The 16,305-nt window shown below is 44.7% G+C and overlaps 1 protein-coding gene across 1 annotated transcript; it reads right to left on the minus strand.

Annotated features, from left to right (window-relative positions):
• Positions 1-1,702: 1,702 nt before the first annotated feature.
• Positions 1,703-9,997, minus strand: AGT (angiotensinogen). The gene is made up of 5 exons (XM_044420744.1): positions 9,930-9,997; positions 5,203-6,013; positions 3,068-3,335; positions 2,588-2,732; positions 1,703-2,026 (listed from the first exon to the last, which is right to left on the minus strand). The coding sequence occupies exons 2-5, from the start codon at positions 5,987-5,989 to the stop codon at positions 1,838-1,840; spliced, it is 1,389 nt and encodes a 462-aa protein (XP_044276679.1). The 5' UTR covers positions 5,990-6,013; positions 9,930-9,997; the 3' UTR covers positions 1,703-1,837.
• Positions 9,998-16,305: the final 6,308 nt, after the last annotated feature.

A 16,305-nucleotide genomic window follows, 5' to 3' on the forward strand; every position in this document is an offset into this window, starting at 1 on the left:
CCGTGTTGTGTGGCCGCCAACCTCCCTTCCTTATCTAGGGACTCCAGAGCATTTCCTATTATGGGCCTTTCCATTGTCTTTCCCAGAACTGATGTAAGGCTAAGCAGTCTGTAATTCCCCATGTCCCCTCTACTACCCTTTTTGAAGATTGGGACCACTGACGCCACCCTCCAGTCCTCTGGAACCTCGTCCATTCTCCATGAGGCCGCAAAAATTGAGGCCCGCAGATATGAGAGTACCCCCACCAACTCCCTAAGTACCCTCGCGTGTAACCTGTCAGGGCCTGGTGCCTTTGTAATGTCCAATGCCCTGAGGAGCTCCTTGACTTTTGAGGGGTGATTCTAATCTGTACCCCTAAATCCCCAGCCTCATCCAGTTCCCCAATCAGATCTCCCCCATCCTGCTTTGGGGAGAACACAGAGGCAAAGTAGTCATTTAGCATCTTGTAGCAATGCATTTGGTTTCTTTTTCCTAAGTGCAGAACTTGGCATTTGTCCCTATTCAATCTCATTCTGTTGTTTTCAGGTCAGCAAAATTGACAAGGCAAATTAATTAATTTGCACACAGTTTCCAGGGTCCAATTGCCAAGTTATCAGTTGAAAAGTACAGGTAAAGTGGGAACAGCAGCAAAGGAAGAAGCACCAAAAAAGGGAGGGAGAGAATATCTGCTCTTTATAACACAGTCCTCTGTATTTTAAATGTTGAACTTAGTGTTCTCAGCATCCTCCACTTTTCCAACATTTCTCAGAATGTCCAGCTACTCCAGGAATGGGAGATATTAAAGCTTCCTCCCTTTTTGTGGTTGCTTTTTGGAGCAGTTACTGTAGTTTCCTAACAGTTCAAAAATGTAGAAAAGCATGCAGGATTAATGGTTGGAAAGTAAATGGGGAGGGAGAATGTGTGCACCTGCAGTAACAGAAAAGCCAATGTACATTTCAGCATTCATTTGCTTTTTTAAAATTGTCCGGGAACCACAGAAACTGCAGCTGTAACTGCTCTGAAAAGGAGCCATGAAAGTGAGCTAGGGTTAGGAGCAGTGTCCTCCACTGAGGATCACATTGCCACCAAGGAAATACTGTTTCCACCTAGGAGGAAGGCTTATCAGGAGATGGTGAGCAATCGGAAATTACATTCTGCTGGTGTAAGGAAGCTCTAGCAACATTAGGTGGTGTGATGGCGTTTTTCAGGGAAGCCCTTCACATCAGCTAATTTTATGGATCTTGTACTAGAAGTACATGAGGAGGTGTCATGCAGAGGTGGGTAGAGACCTGTTTTCCCCTGCGGAGCGGGGCAGGACCCATTCCAGTGCAGCAAAGCTCAGGGAACGTAGGTTCAATTTGGATGCCAGGAAGTACTTCCTGACAGTCAGGACCCCGAGGGTGTGGAATGGGCTTTCATGGGGGGTGGTTGAGGCCCCATAGATGAGGGTATTCAAGGATAGGCTGGACATGCACATGGTGGGCATGTCAGGAGAGGAACCTGCTGGAGCTGGGGGTCAGCCTAGATGGCCCGGGAGGCCATCTAGTTTGACTCGCTCTGTTTCTATGTGCAACACAATTCACATTAGCACTACTGCCTGATTGGTTGCTGCCCCGGGCCAAGCACCCTATTCAGTCATTTGTGTGGCACCATATATGACCACCTTGATACATATGACTTTTATCCCTGCAGCACACAATGAAATAAAGATTTTTTTAATGTGTTACTTGTTAATAATATTTAATACATTTTGCAAGACATCCATTTACATTGCAAGACATCAAATTACATTTCAGACCATAGAAGCAGTTGTTAAGGAAAAGATTATTCAAACAAATCTAGAAACCCCGTATAAAATTTATTTTTTTAATGGATTTGTTACTCTGCCAATATAAAGCATTCCTTCTGCATTGCGTGAATACACTATTACCAGGAAAGGGCGGTTCAGTGTTATTTTAATTCTCCCTTTGGGTTCATTTTGTTTGGGGGATTCTTCTGGCTGATCTGCTCCACCAGGACTGAGCTCAAAAAGTTGCTGATTTATGACCTGCAAACAAAAATGAATTTAGGAAATCTCTTAAACTGTTAGATATCAGGGCATGATAGAGAAATGACAAATGGAAAAATGCAAGTAAAGGAAATGTGCTAACCAAAAGGTCTGGTATGAAGCAGCCAATAACATTTATAGAAAATGGTATAACACATTTGCACAAAGTCCAGTTCCATTAGTGAGCGGATGACAGACTGAAGGCACCTGAAATCCCACTGACAGGTTTTGCAAAATCCATAGATCCCTTTCCTGAGGCTGCTTTTACTTTTAAAAGTTTGCATTTCTATGCCTTTTGAATATACCAGAATATTTCTGGCAATATTTTGGCCTTGCATCAGCTTTTCCCAACTTGGTGTGTTCCTAATGTTTTGAACTACAGTGCCTAGCATTCTTGACCAGGCTAGGTGGGGCTGATGGGAGTTGAAGGCCAAAACAACTGGAAGGCATCATGTTGGGTAAGGCTGGATTTTTTTCCCCTTCTGTCATGTATAATGACTGTAAGTAGGTATGAGTATAAAATATGGCAAAAATTGCTTTCATGCAGAAGACAGATTGTACCTTTCCAATTTTCACGTTAGTGTCACTTAGCATTCTGAAACCATCTTTCTTTTCAAGTAGGCAAGACATGTTCTGTTTCATGAGGAGCTCTTGAAGATTATAAATGCTTTTGAAGGAAACTGTTGGCAAAGTCAAGTTGATTTCGCTGCAGAAAATACAAGATGGGAGAAAGAAAAAAAATATGAATTGTTACACACACTGCACTGCTACTGAAACCTCCAAAGATGTTCTTCCCCTCTTAAGAGCAACTTGTGTTCCATGATGTTCCTTGTGGCAGCCAATGAGTTGTTGTGTTTAGAATGCTGGACCAGGAGTTGGGAGATCTGGATTCTAGTCTCAGCCAAAGCTCTCTAGCCTAGCCTAGCATATTCCACAGGGTTGTTTTTAGACTACGATGGAGAGGAGGATCATGTATGCCACCTTGGATTTATTGCAAGAGGGTAAAAAGTCGAAAGATAGTAATAGATATATAAAATGTACCTTGGTGACAGTTTTTCCAGCCATTCCTTAGAAGGCCTCATAGAGTATTGATCTTCCACACTGGCCAGTGTACTGCTGTTAGTGGGTAGCAAAAGCAGCAGAAATACACACTTGCTGACAGGAATCTTGACAACAGCAAGGCCTGGGTTGCCATCACATTTGTACTCGAAGGTTCCAGTCACTGTCATCATGGGCACGGAAATCTTTGTGCCTGAATCGAGCCAGAATTCCTGGGGCTCCCTTAGGAGGGAGGCTTGTTTTAGAGCAACTGAAAAACAAATGGAAAAGTGGCTAGAGCAAAGGTCTTGGTTGTGTCCACTTGACTGGCACATGGATATTCCCACTTATGGCCATCCACAATATTTATTGAAATCTCTTGAATGCTGCTTTTCTTTGACAAGTTCACAGTCGCAGATTGTGGCAGAATTTTAAAACAGCAATGCTGAACATTGAAATAAAATAGAAGCAATAAAATGAAGAGCAACTGACTAAGAGCACCTATTAAATTAACAGTTTCCAACTGGATTAAAACAGCCTTCAGGGGAATGGTGCCTTAGAGGTATGCACCCTGCAAAAATCTTTGTTCTTTAAATATGTTATTCTTAATTAATCTTTTACCTGTTTATTGAATACAGGTGACATACAACATTATGACTAAAACATACAAAGTATAAAACAGCTAAAAGCAATTTTGATTAAAATACCAAAATATAAGGCAACTGAAACATCAATGAGAACCATAACCAAAGCAAACCCTGTCATGTATCTTCAAATTCCTGGGGGTAGAGGAAAGTCTCTGGCACCAAAAAGTTGACACTGTTAGTGCCAGGCAGGTGAGCATTCCCTAGTCATGGGCAGGACACAGCAAAACGAAGGTGGTCCTCTTCCATGTTGCCATCCTTCAAACCTCAGGGAAGATCTCTGAGGAGGGCTTCACATTGGTTGCAATGTTGGGTAGGTTTGTGCCAGAAGAGGAGCTCGATGAGGTATGGTCATTATAAGCCATATGAGGCTGTATAAGCCCAAACCAGCACCTCAAATTTGACTCAGAAATGTATAGGCAGCCATTGGGGTGGAGACAGTATCAGTATGAGATGCTTGGGCCTTCTGGTTCATAATATCAGCCTGGCTGCCTCGAATCCACAAGATGAAAACCATCTTCCAAGGGAACCCATGCGCAGTGAGTTGGACTAATTTAATTTGGAATAACAGTAGAAGCCAGGTTTTTCCTGTCGGGATGGGACTGTGAGTGGACAGCTAGCTGAAGCTGGTAGAAGACAAGTCATGCCCCTGAAGCAACCTCATCTTCAAGGGACAATGATGGCTTGAGGGGAATTCCCAAGCTACAGATCTGCTCCTTCAAGCCCATCCAGAATAGGATCTTCTCTCTCCAACTAGTCAAAAGAAGCACCCACTAATAGCACCTGGGTCTTTTCTAGATTGAGCTTGTTTGTTGACTCACCCGGTGCATTGTTGCAGTCAGGGGCTGGTCTAGCACCTACATAGCCTCACCTGATCGAGATGATAAGGAGAAATGACACCCATGCACTCCAAAGCTCCTGATGACATCATGCAGGAGTTTCAGGTAGATGCTGAATAGCATGGTGGACAGGAGGGGCCCCTGAAGAACCCCGTGCAGAAAAATGCACAGCGTTGTGCCACATCTATCCCCCAACCACCACCTTCTGGAGCAAACCAGTAATCTAGAGGTGTTGTGCCTCATTCAAATTGACAACTGACTTCCATTCTGGAGATTCTGTCAGCTGTCAGCTGTGGGTATATGTGATTACAAAAAAAGAACCAAATACCAGCATGTTTTAACTTTCACTTCCAGTGACTAAGCCTTAAGAGAGGTGTGCCAACATTTTGCAATGGGGTAAAAAACTTCACAGAGGCCAAAATCACCAAGTAACTGGCTTTAGGGAGAAAGCGTGGAGCCAGGGAAAGAGGCAAGAATGAATGGGAAGTCTTGGAATGCTGAATTTGGTCCCCAGGCTGAAGCCTCTGTACTGAAATTATAATATTACATTGTGAATTTAACTGAAGGTCTTTAAAAATCTGTTTCACTTCAGATTTGCCTTTGGTACCATCATGTGGGGATTCTCTGACACCAGTTCACTCCACCATTGATTTACCTTTGACCTGAAGGTAGGTTGCGAGCAGGAGATTGGTTTCTGGATCAATGTCTCCCAGCGAATTTTGGCTTTTGTGAGTGCTTTTCCGTTCAACAAATGCACTGATTTGTTCCGCTGCCTTTGTAGGGTTTGTAAAGTTGACCGCACGTATCTGGAAACTAGAATCAGGAGTGGCCAATTCATGGACAAAGGATTCAGATAAATAGATGCCTGGGGAAGTGAACAGGGAGGAAAACTTAGAGAAGAGCAATCCATCATCTTCCCCTGGGTGCAATGGACAATGGATGATGGACCTCAAGGCAGCAAAGACTTTGTGCCCATCAATTTTGTAGGTGCAGTTTGGATCAATAGTTGGAGAGTCATATCCTAAAAATGTCTGCAAATTAGTGGCTGTGACTCCAGAGGCCCCCAGGTAGAAGGACAGCAGGCTTTCATATATGAATACTGGGGACAAAAAGATATTGTCTCCCTCATGTATTTCCCTCAGGAGTTGGTAGAAGCGTGCACCGAGAATGTAAATTGGGTCTACCAAGCTGTCCACTCCAACGAGCTTCTCCCCGTCTTCACTTTTGTTCCCGGGGCTCTCTTCAGGTGCTGAAGGGATGTGGGACTCGATTGGGCTGGGGAGGAAAGTCTTTGCCTGATGTTCTCTTTTTTCCACCTCCTTGCAGCTGTTTGTGTGCATGTTGTTGACATTAGCCAGCGCAAAGGGGTGGACATACACCCGGTCACAGCTTGCTGCAGTAATGCACACAAGGATACACAGGAGACTCACGCCTGGATTCATGCTTAACTGGAGCTTCAGCAATGACTGTTTAAGAAAGGAAGAAAGAGACAGATGTCTTATGAATGTCCAGAGTGCTTCATTGTTATGATAGAAAATGGCTGCCCAAACCACACAATCAGCATCATCTTTTTTGGCTTTTAAGTTTAGTCATAAATGGCCCGGCATTAGGAGGGGGCAATGAAGTGAATGGGTTTGCAGATGTCACCAAATTATCTTGGGTGTTTAAAACAAAAAGAGATTGTGAGGCATTCCAAAAGCATTTCTCCAAATTGGGAGGGTGGACAGCGCAATGGTTAATGTGGTTCAGTGTAAGCAAATGTAACATGATTGTGTTGGGGCAAAAAAATCCCAACTTCAAATATAAGCTAGTGGAATTTTGATCTCCATCAAAAAGGGGATCTTGAGGTTGTACTGGACAGCCCCATAAAAATCAATCCAGTGAGTGGAATCTTCTGTAAGATTATACTCCTGATATACACTTCTGTAGTGAATCATGCTTACCCCCAAAATGATACTGTAGAGTTATAAAAAGTGTGAAAAGGAGAAACCAAACCAATCAAAGAGCTGGGGAAACTCCTTTATGAAGGAAGGTTACAAAAGCTGAGAATGTTTGGCTTTAAACATAAGTAATAGGAGGCATGCTAGGGAGAAAATGGAGAGGGAGAAATTTTTCTCCCTTCCCATCCTACTGGGGATGCAGGATCATCCCATGAAGCTGTTTGGTGGAAGAGTCAGGACAGATCAAAGGAAGTGCTCCACATGGCAACTGGCAAATGATGCAATTCACTTCCATGAGATGTAGTGATGACCACCAATTGGAATAGCCACCCATTAAAAGAGAATCAGACAATTCCCGGAGGAGAAGGCAATCCATGGTGCTAGTCCTGATAGCAACATATTATCTCCACTATCAGAGGAGGAATTCCTGGGGTACACCAGTTGCTGGAAAACTTGAGTGGGAGGGAGCTGTTGCTTTCACTGTGAGAATAGAATCATGGACTAGACAGACCCTTAGTCTGTCCCTTAGTCTCCCCCATGGCTCTTCTTACCTTTTTGTGAATCTGTTGGTCTATACAGGGGACCTGCTGATCTGCCGCTTACAGGGGATGTGGCTCATTCTGAACACTTGGCTGCTCCTTTGCCCAGAGGGGAGACAAGGAAGTGTTGCTTACTAAAACCAGTGGGTGGCTCCCTGTCTCTTCTATGTGGGACCCTAATAACTTCTCCCCTGTTTCTGCAGGTTGCTTTCTAGCTGGTTGGGTTTCAAGGGTTTGATTAGAGTGGGATCTCATTTCATGGCTAATGCTTGTAAGTGCCTTTCCATGTTGCCCTGGGTACGTTTTTGACCACGTCCATGAGAGCAAGGAGCAATGCCCCTCCTATTCCAAAGCTCTTGCAAGAAAATCCCCCTGCTTTATTTCTTCTTCATTATTTTCCCAAATAGGACTGCGGGGGGTGGTCACTTGAACATTGTGAAAAAGCATGAAATGCATCACCCAGAAAGGACGTAAAAGTGGATGGTGATTTGCATGGGCTAATGTGTGTGTGTGTGCTTGTGTGCGCACAAATTTAGGAATGGGAGTGGTTATTTGCATCTTGCCCTGGTAGGAAGCCAGCAGCCAGGTGACCTCTGTGTTTGTCTGCACAGTCTGCTCTGCTATCCAAGTACAAACTGCCGGTGGGGATGCCAAGGGCTCTGTTCTCTTTTTCTCGCCCTCAGCTTTCAGTGCAGGCTGCCTTCCTTGTCCACCCAAGGCACGGGCTCAGAGGAAAACATGGAGCTGCACCATTTTGAATCAGCCCACTGGTCCATCCAGGCCAGTCCCTCCTGACTGCCAGCAGGTGACCGGCAGGAGGGTCTTTGTAGCCCTACACCTGGAGAGCCTTTCTAAGAAGGGATTGAGCCCTGGACTTCTTGTATGCAAAGCATGCATGAGGCTCCACCACAGGCACAGGTAGGAACACCTTTTCATATCAGTTCTACTCCCTGATTCAAGCAGCCAGGAAGTGCAGCTGGCTCACAACCCTTGCCCACCCCTGTTTTATTACATCTAATGATAGTCCTCTTAATGTCCTTTGATAAGGAGAGATCCTTACCATAATGCTCTGGTAATATTGCCCTCTTGGATCAGCCTTTGTCCACTTTCATGCAGCCCAATTGTTTGGAACTAAAACTCCCAGAATTGCACATGTTGGCTGGGGCTGATTGGACTTGAAACCCAAAACATTTGGAGGGCAACTGGGTTGGAAAGGCTATTTTGCATCATTCAGTGACCTTTTCTAGAAAAAACAAAGCTAAGCAACTTCAGGCTAGGGGGACCAGCTAACACTTGAATACGGCTTACTGGAGGCCTTGCAGCGCACAACCTTTAGCCAGGTGCCGTGGGTTGATCATTTTCTGTTACACATTAGCCACCATCACATGTGGACTGCATGAAGGGACATCACGCATGGAAAAGAGCTCTGGATGAGGGTGGGTAGCTTGGGCCTCTCCCCAAACTTCCTCATCTCTGCAGAGAAAAGGCAGACACATGATGGCTTTCCATGGATTCCAGAATCCTGGTTGTGCAGGGTCCAAGGATACATGAAAAACCAATGCATGCAGCAACACCAAAACCTTTCATTAGGCATGATATTATGTGGAAGGGAGAGAAATACTCCGTGCAACCTAAAATCTTTTTGATCCTAAGCAACTGGCCTGAGCTGAATCATTGTGCCTCCATATGCAGCCTTATTTAGGAGGAACAAAGTCCTCTTCAGTGCAGCGGGGCTTACTAAAGAATAGACATAGAGAGAATCGTGCCCTAAGGATGCAGTCCAGTGGGGCCTGCCTTAGATATACGTCAGCCTCTGGACTTGGGGGGTTATGCCCATCCAGAGCACAGTGTGGCGAGTGTATTTTGTCAAAACTGCCATTGGTGGCCATCTAGATGAAGCACCGGAGAGGAGGAGGGGGAGTCGAGGAAGGAGGCTGGGGACGTGATCAGAATCACTGCAAGTCCTTACTCTGGCCTCCTTCTGTCTCCATCCCCGCCGACTGCTCCTCTGCATGCTGTCTGAGCCAGGCTGCAGCCACAAGGAAGCTGCCAATATGCTTCTTTCCAGCTTGCCTGCAAGGACACAGATCAGTTGCTCAGTATTCGCATCCTAGTTTTGAAGTTGCAGGACCTTGGAGCTGGGGCTCCAGATAAACATATGACTCTCGAGACAATGTCAGGAGTCCATGGGATTGTTTAAGGCTTTCCCCATTCCATGTTAAGCTATCTTGAACTAAAGGTGACATCGTCTCTCTCTCTGAAATTACGTTGGAGCAAGATGGTGGTGTGCAAAACTAAAAATGAACATTGTGATAAAAACAATACAAAACAATAACATCCAATTAAATAGTGCTTATAAATTAAACCAGCAATGGAAACATTTTTAAAGACCAGAAAAAAGAGATACACGTGAAATGTTTGGCTGATCCATCTCATCCATTCTCATCCCTGAACATTTAAATGGTACATTATATACAGCTTTCTAGTTTTGCTCACTATCTTTATACTTACTGGCAATCTAGGAAACTCCAAGTACTTATGTTCCAAAGGAGGAGTCATGGAGGTGCAGGGGAGGCATTTCCCTTGAATTCTTTAAAATGTGGGCCAGATGCTGCAAATTAATGTAACATTCAGTGCTTCCCTGTTTCTTACCTTTCTAAGAACAATGTTAAAATCCTGTTGCTTAGAACATAAAATAATGTATTCACACATTAGAACTTACAGTATTTACATGGGGAAGGACTTTGGAAAAACGAAGCAAAATAGCAAGAAAAATGAGAAAAAGATAGCAAATGACTTCCTTTCAAAAGGGTGAAAATAGTAATAACACCAATAATAGCAACTAATAATTTTCTAAATTATTTTCTGCCAGCAGTTAGTAAGGGTAGAAAATGGACACACACCTTTCTCAGACTCAAGTCTCTTTGGATGCGGATCACAGGTCTTTTCCAGCCCTTGGGATCTGATTCCAAGTGACAGTTTGGGTCCGTATTTTATTCCTTAGATTGCCTAACCTCAGTTACACATTAGCTGTCCCCACTGCTCTCTGACTTCAGTGCACAGTGTTCTAGGAGATGTGTTTTTCCATGAATTTGTCATCATTGCTCTTTCCTTTCCCACTGGGAAGAACAAATACTGCAGGATACCATTTCATCAGTGCTGTGTTTGCTGTCTTCTAAGGGACCTTGTTCCCTCGTATGTTCTCGCATCTCTAAATTGGAAACTGTCAAGATAAGGACCTCATCCAGCAGTGCAAACATGACACCCTGCCTTGCAGTAGGAACTTATGTAAATACCCTCCAAGACACCTTTTGCATATCAAAAATAAACACAGGGTTGATGATATTTGGGGGCAAGAAAGGCAAGAAAACACAGGCCTTACAAACGAGCCTTAGGATCTGAAAACTTTGGACAGTATCCAGCTTTGCCCACGGACCAGCACAACCCACTGCTAGCACACTGGGGAGCACATAGTTTTAAAGCAACCCGAAATGAGCTGAAACTTTGTTTCTGGAAGGGGGCAATTCAGCATACCTGGAAGAGTAAAGCACTAGCTTTTTGCACTTCTAGCTTTCTGCTGTGCAAGTGACAGATCCAGCTTGCACAAGGGTACGCGTGAGACTGCGGTGCTGCATTGTCTAACCCCGTGGGCAGTGCTTTGTTTTCTCCAGTTTTGTTCACTTCCTTGTATTAGGGTGGCCGCTTACAGGTTCCCCAAAAGGAAGACATGCATTGCTCAAAAAGAGCAAGAGGACACAGATGTGCAGAAATGCTGCCTAATGTAATTTATATATATTGATGCTCATTTGGAAATGTAGGTTGTAAGTGAACTAGAAATGCAATTTGTCTCACCACGGATGGGGAAAGGGCTGCCCAGGTGGCTTGTGCATCTGCTTGCTCCTCCTGCTCACCAGGTGCTCACTGGTGACGGGCAACTTCAAGGTCTACTCGCTCTCTCCCTTGCTGGTCCTTGATCATGAAATCAGACATGCCATGGGAAGCCCTTCCAGCAGAGGATGATCCTCTGTAAAGTAAGACACTTCTCTACCCTACTTTGCTGTTTCTTTTTTGATTGCTCAGGCTTACTGGAGGAAAGGACACCTGATATTATATGCCTTGCTGAACCATTTCTTAATAATAATAATTTGTTACTGTGATGGGCTGCGCAATCCTATGGCCTCCAGGCAGCATCTGGGTCACCACAGGAAGCCACGGGTCACAGGAATGGCTCTTCCACACCCATTGAGAGAGCTAGGAATATAGAGGAGGAGATTCCTCATGGATCTTGCCTCCCAGCCACGGAGGAATGCTTCTCTTACAAAGCGGCAACTACAATGTTGTAAGAGAAATTGGAGAGGGAGCAAAGGGGGCTTCTTCCTCTTGGTCTTGCTGGATCTGGCTGGCAGGCCTAGGATCGGCAGAGGTCTCTGAACTCAGACCCTTCTCTCTGTTGAGAGCACAATCCATAGGACTGGACCCTAAATCAACATATTAACATTGAGCAAGGTGGAGTAATCAGTAAAACACACACTAGTGTGAACATATCAGCACTTACAGAGCATCAGTGTTAAAGTACTGATGCATTTTGTTCACAGGGCATGCAAAGTGCAGGGAAGGAGCATGTGCGCTGCATGTAGAAGGTTCCTGGATCCATCTCTGTCCTCTCCGGTTTAAATGAGCCCATCAGAGCTAGAAAAAGCCTGCCTGAGACCCAGGAATGGTGCTACCAGATAGTACTGGGCAAGATCGACCCACGTTCTGATCCAGTGTAAGGCCAGTGTGGTGCTGAGAGCCAGTGAAGTGTAGCAAAGTTGCCACATTGATCTAGAGCCCCGGAGACCTTGGCTCAGGTTGCTGCTCATCCAAGGAGCTCACTGTCGCTACCCCTCAGCCTAGCTGGCCTCACGGGATGGTTCTGAAAGTAAAACTGTATGGGGGCAGCACACCAGGCGCACTCCTTGCAGGAAAAGTTGAATGTCGGAAAGCCTTTGTCTTCACGGGAGACTTTTAGTTGAATGAGGCATCATTTATTGGGACTTACATGTCAAAGAGGGGGCAAGGCACCTCTATAATTTGAGAGTACAGAACAGAGAGGATAATGTTCATTACATACATAACAATTAACCCAAGGGGAAAAGACTTGTTAAAAATAAGAAGCATTTTTAAAAGTTCACAAAGTGACGGTGGCTGGAGAGGAAGAGTGATGTCATGCATCACCTGTGATGTCACAGGCACTGTTCCACAGGTGGCCGTGAGACTAGCACAAGCACATTTCATAATCCAGCCAGCACCTTTTACCGTCACTGGCACACCACCCTGGTGACAAACATTGCGCTTTCCAGTGCCAAAAGGCAGCTGAATGGTGGGACAGTGAGGTTTCTTCACTTCAGATGCCTTGAACTGAGATGTGTAGTGCCTGTCAGCTGCCATCCCTTATAACAGGGGTCCTCAAACTTTTTGAATAGGGGGCCAGTTGAAAGGTGCCAGTGAAGGGCGTTGGCCACCAAGGCAGTGTGGGCGGGGGGTGCAGGCCGGGGAGGGGGCACATGCACACGCACACAGAAAGGCAGGGGCATGCATGCTTGCTCACAAGGAGATCGTTTTGGATGTGCTCAGAGAAAAGGATCTCCCGCAAGGCGCCAGCTTGCTTGCAAGGAAATCCTTTTCTCTGAGCGAGTCCAAAATGATCTCCCCGTCGCTCAGAGAAAAGGATCTCCCAGCCAGGCACCGGCTTGCTCGCAAAGAGACCCCCTTTCTCCTGGCGAGTCCAAAATGATCTCCCTGCAAGCAAACTGGCAGCTTAGTTGTGAGCTATGGAGGGCCGGATAAATGAGCATGGCGAGCCGGATCCAGCCCGCGGGCCATCGTTTGAGGACCCATGCCTTAAAACGTCAGTGGGGCCACTACGTTGTTCTCGATGGCGTAGAACATCCAGCCCTCCAGGTACTTAAAGAGAAGTAAATCACATGGGACTCTGCTTTGTTTGGACTTCCACAAAGGGCTTCAGCAAACACACTAAAATAGGTGTGCAAATACCCTTTCAAATGACGATGCTCAAAGTCCACAAGGTGAGCCATGTGAAAACTGCAGAAAAAGCAAACCAAACAAAATGGGCCAGCCCCTTAAAGGCCAACCCGTTTATTATAGCTGAAGTTTACCCAGAGCGGAGCATCTGGAAAGCTGGAAAAATAATGGGCCTTGCCTAATCTGCCGCAGGGTTTTCATGTTCTTAAAAAATAGCCTTGTGAATAGAGAGCTTGTAAAGGTATATTCCTCTTGGAGGAGATCTGCACGTGTCAAATGCCTGTTTGCACAGTTCACATCATTATCTGAACTCCAAGTCCATAGGCTGTCGTAAGTTGTCCAAGCGCGAATCCAGGCCGATTTTAACTGCTCAACAGCCTCCTTGCTTACATGCTTTAAGAGTGTGATCCTATGTGTTCTTAGGCAGAAAAGGGCCCTGCAATTCCCAGCATGCCCCAGCCAGCCAAGCACAGGGCTGCAATCTAAGCAAAGTGAAAGGATGGCCTATTGTTATTAAGCATCAGTATTTCAAAGAAGTCCCAGAGGTCCTCCAACTCTTAGCATGTTCTGGGGTGGCAGGGCTGCTGGGAGCTGCAGGACTTTTTCTGTCTAAATAGGCATAGGATTTCACCCTATGGGCTGAGTCCACAAATCCTTATACAGACTTCTTCCCTACAAGTGAATAAGCTACTCATTTGGGGGATGGTGAAAGCCTCATCTGCAAATTCTGCAGGAACTGAAGGGGTTGTTCCCTCAATAATGCATAACAAAATCTCCAGTACCAGTTTATGCACTATTAACACTCAGTCAAGGGCTCATCCTACATGAGGTATTTATCTTGGGAGCATCGCTGCCTACTCATGTTTGTTCACAGGTTCTTTAGACAATGTTGTGACCTTCTGGTTTTGCTTCTGTGTCTAAGCAGCAGTTCTGGCAGACTTTTTTAAAGCAGGGTAATGGACCATTTAATTGTCAAAGCAGAAGAAAGCTTGATTTCCTCTTACAGATTGTGCTGTTCCGTTATGCCACAGTCCCACTAGAGGTTAGGTAGCCAAAAAGCAGGAGAGGAAATGCTTCTACAAGTAGTGTTGTAATTTCAAGTGTGCAAGGAAACTGAATGTAGATACAGGGGATGAAGATTCTCACGCAGAAAAGCTCAGAGTCAGTGCCAAGCAGCCAAAACAGACAATATTTGAATCTGTATCTTGCAGCTACCTTTTTAAAATCCTTTACTCTAAAGATGGTACTAGGACCCCTGTCTTGATTTTAAATCCCCCATCTTCCCCACTGCTAAAGTCCTGATCCATCATCCAGTCCTGATCCAGATCAGGGGGTGGCTGACTATCGTACAGAAAAATTTTAAAAAATGTAAAAATATATAGCTGCTAAGCAAGGATTTAAAGCACTGTTTGCTTTGGCCCAAAGGAGGTGGGGAATAAGAGAAATTACATCATTGCATTACACCCAGTAATGAAAAACTATGGCACCATCCCTACTCCAGAAGAAAAATAATGTCAAAAGTTAAACAGAATCCCGGATCCTATGAAGAAATCAGCTAACTTGCACAGAAACACACACAAAGACGTAGATATTCACACACACAAACCGACTGACAGAAAATAAACTCACATATGAAAAATACTTCACTGTTATTTTTGTTCAGATGTGGAGCCATAATGGATCTCATTCCCTCTTCTTATATGAGCCTGCCCTCTTGTGAACATGAATGGTAAATAATATTGCAGATTTTGTATATCTCATAAAGTTGGCAACAGTGGCTGCCGCACTGCCGTTCAGGAGCAAATCGCTTGGGAGCATCTTCAACTCTTCATTCTAAGATTTCAAATGGGTGTGAGAATTTCTTGTCTAGATGTGTGCGATATACATTGCATTATATCTTTTTGCTACCCTGAACTCAAAAGTCAATGGTCCAAAGTAGGCACGGCTTTCAAATTACTACAAGAATTACTACAAGAAAAGGTTTCCTGTAACATTTAAGTGCTACAAAGAAGCTGAAAAGATCTTCTGGAGGTAAATGAGTATTTTTCCAACATATCCATAATGTAATAATAAGCGGTAGTCTGGTTAACATTTCTTATCCCCTAATATTGCCCTACAGAAGCTAGTCTAATATATTTCTAATATTAAGGGTAAGAGGTTAATGCACAATTCATCATTTCTCTAGAAATTACTTTCATTTTTGATGGAGCAATAATTTGCAGACAGTCATAATTTAGATAATTGAAAGTTCCATACAATCTTTAATGTACATGTGGAGGAAAAGGCTCCAAATTGGCTGCAAGATGATGATGGGATAATTTTGCTTCAGAAATGAAAGTGCTGCATGTAAAAAGCTACAGAATTCCACAAAGCAATGAAGTTTTAAGATGCTGAAATCTTGAAATCCAGTTTTATTCAAGATGCAGTTTTGGGTGACTGAATGAAATCTTTAAATGAGCTTGGCTGGAATGACTACAAATAACTTTTTAACATGCAAGCCAGATATAATGGACGGGGAAGTCTACATCCCCGAAAGCCTTCTGAAAACATACCCTCCATTAACCTCAGCAGAGTAATTTCTGGAGCTAAATGTTAATTCTAACATCCTGGGGAAGTGTTGCTACTCAGACATACACAAACAGTGAAGCAACGGGAGTATTAGGGAAACTCCCATGGAGGAGCATGAATCAGTAGCTTTGAGCAACATATTCCAACCAAGCGATGTCACTAAACCAGACTTGGCTGGAGGCCTTTTGGAACATCTCTCCTCTCCACATTGTCCAAGCAAGACCTCATCGGGCAATCCTCAAGCCACCAGGCAGGCAGATGCCACCAGTCTTTGGACTGGGATGGGCCCTTTTCCTCTCACCGAGACTGCACCACTCTGCCCAGTGCCACAGAATCACTGATCCTCTTCAGCTAGCCAGTCGCTTTGCTCTCTGCCGTTTGAGCATCTCCTACCAGCACAACCAACTGTCTGATTGTCCACAGGCTCTTTTGTACCGCTGGCCAGCTTAGAGCCGGGCAGCCCTGAAGCCTCCTTCAGTAGCCCAAATTGCAGCAGCTCAACTTCCACTAAAGGAAAAAAACAAAGCTATGCTAGAGAGCCCTTGCTGTGAGTTAGTAGCCATTGCATGAGATGCACCACTGGCCTTCAGGAACGCTGGAGGAAAAAGAAGTAACACAATAATGATAGGAAGGGTGTGTGTTTGGGGTCGGGGCAGTTAAATATTGGAAAAAGCTTTCTCAGTGATG

This window comes from Varanus komodoensis, unplaced genomic scaffold, assembly GCF_004798865.1.
Source record: "Varanus komodoensis strain SLA01 unplaced genomic scaffold, ASM479886v1 scaffold1, whole genome shotgun sequence".
NCBI classification, from domain to species: domain Eukaryota; kingdom Metazoa; phylum Chordata; class Lepidosauria; order Squamata; family Varanidae; genus Varanus; species Varanus komodoensis.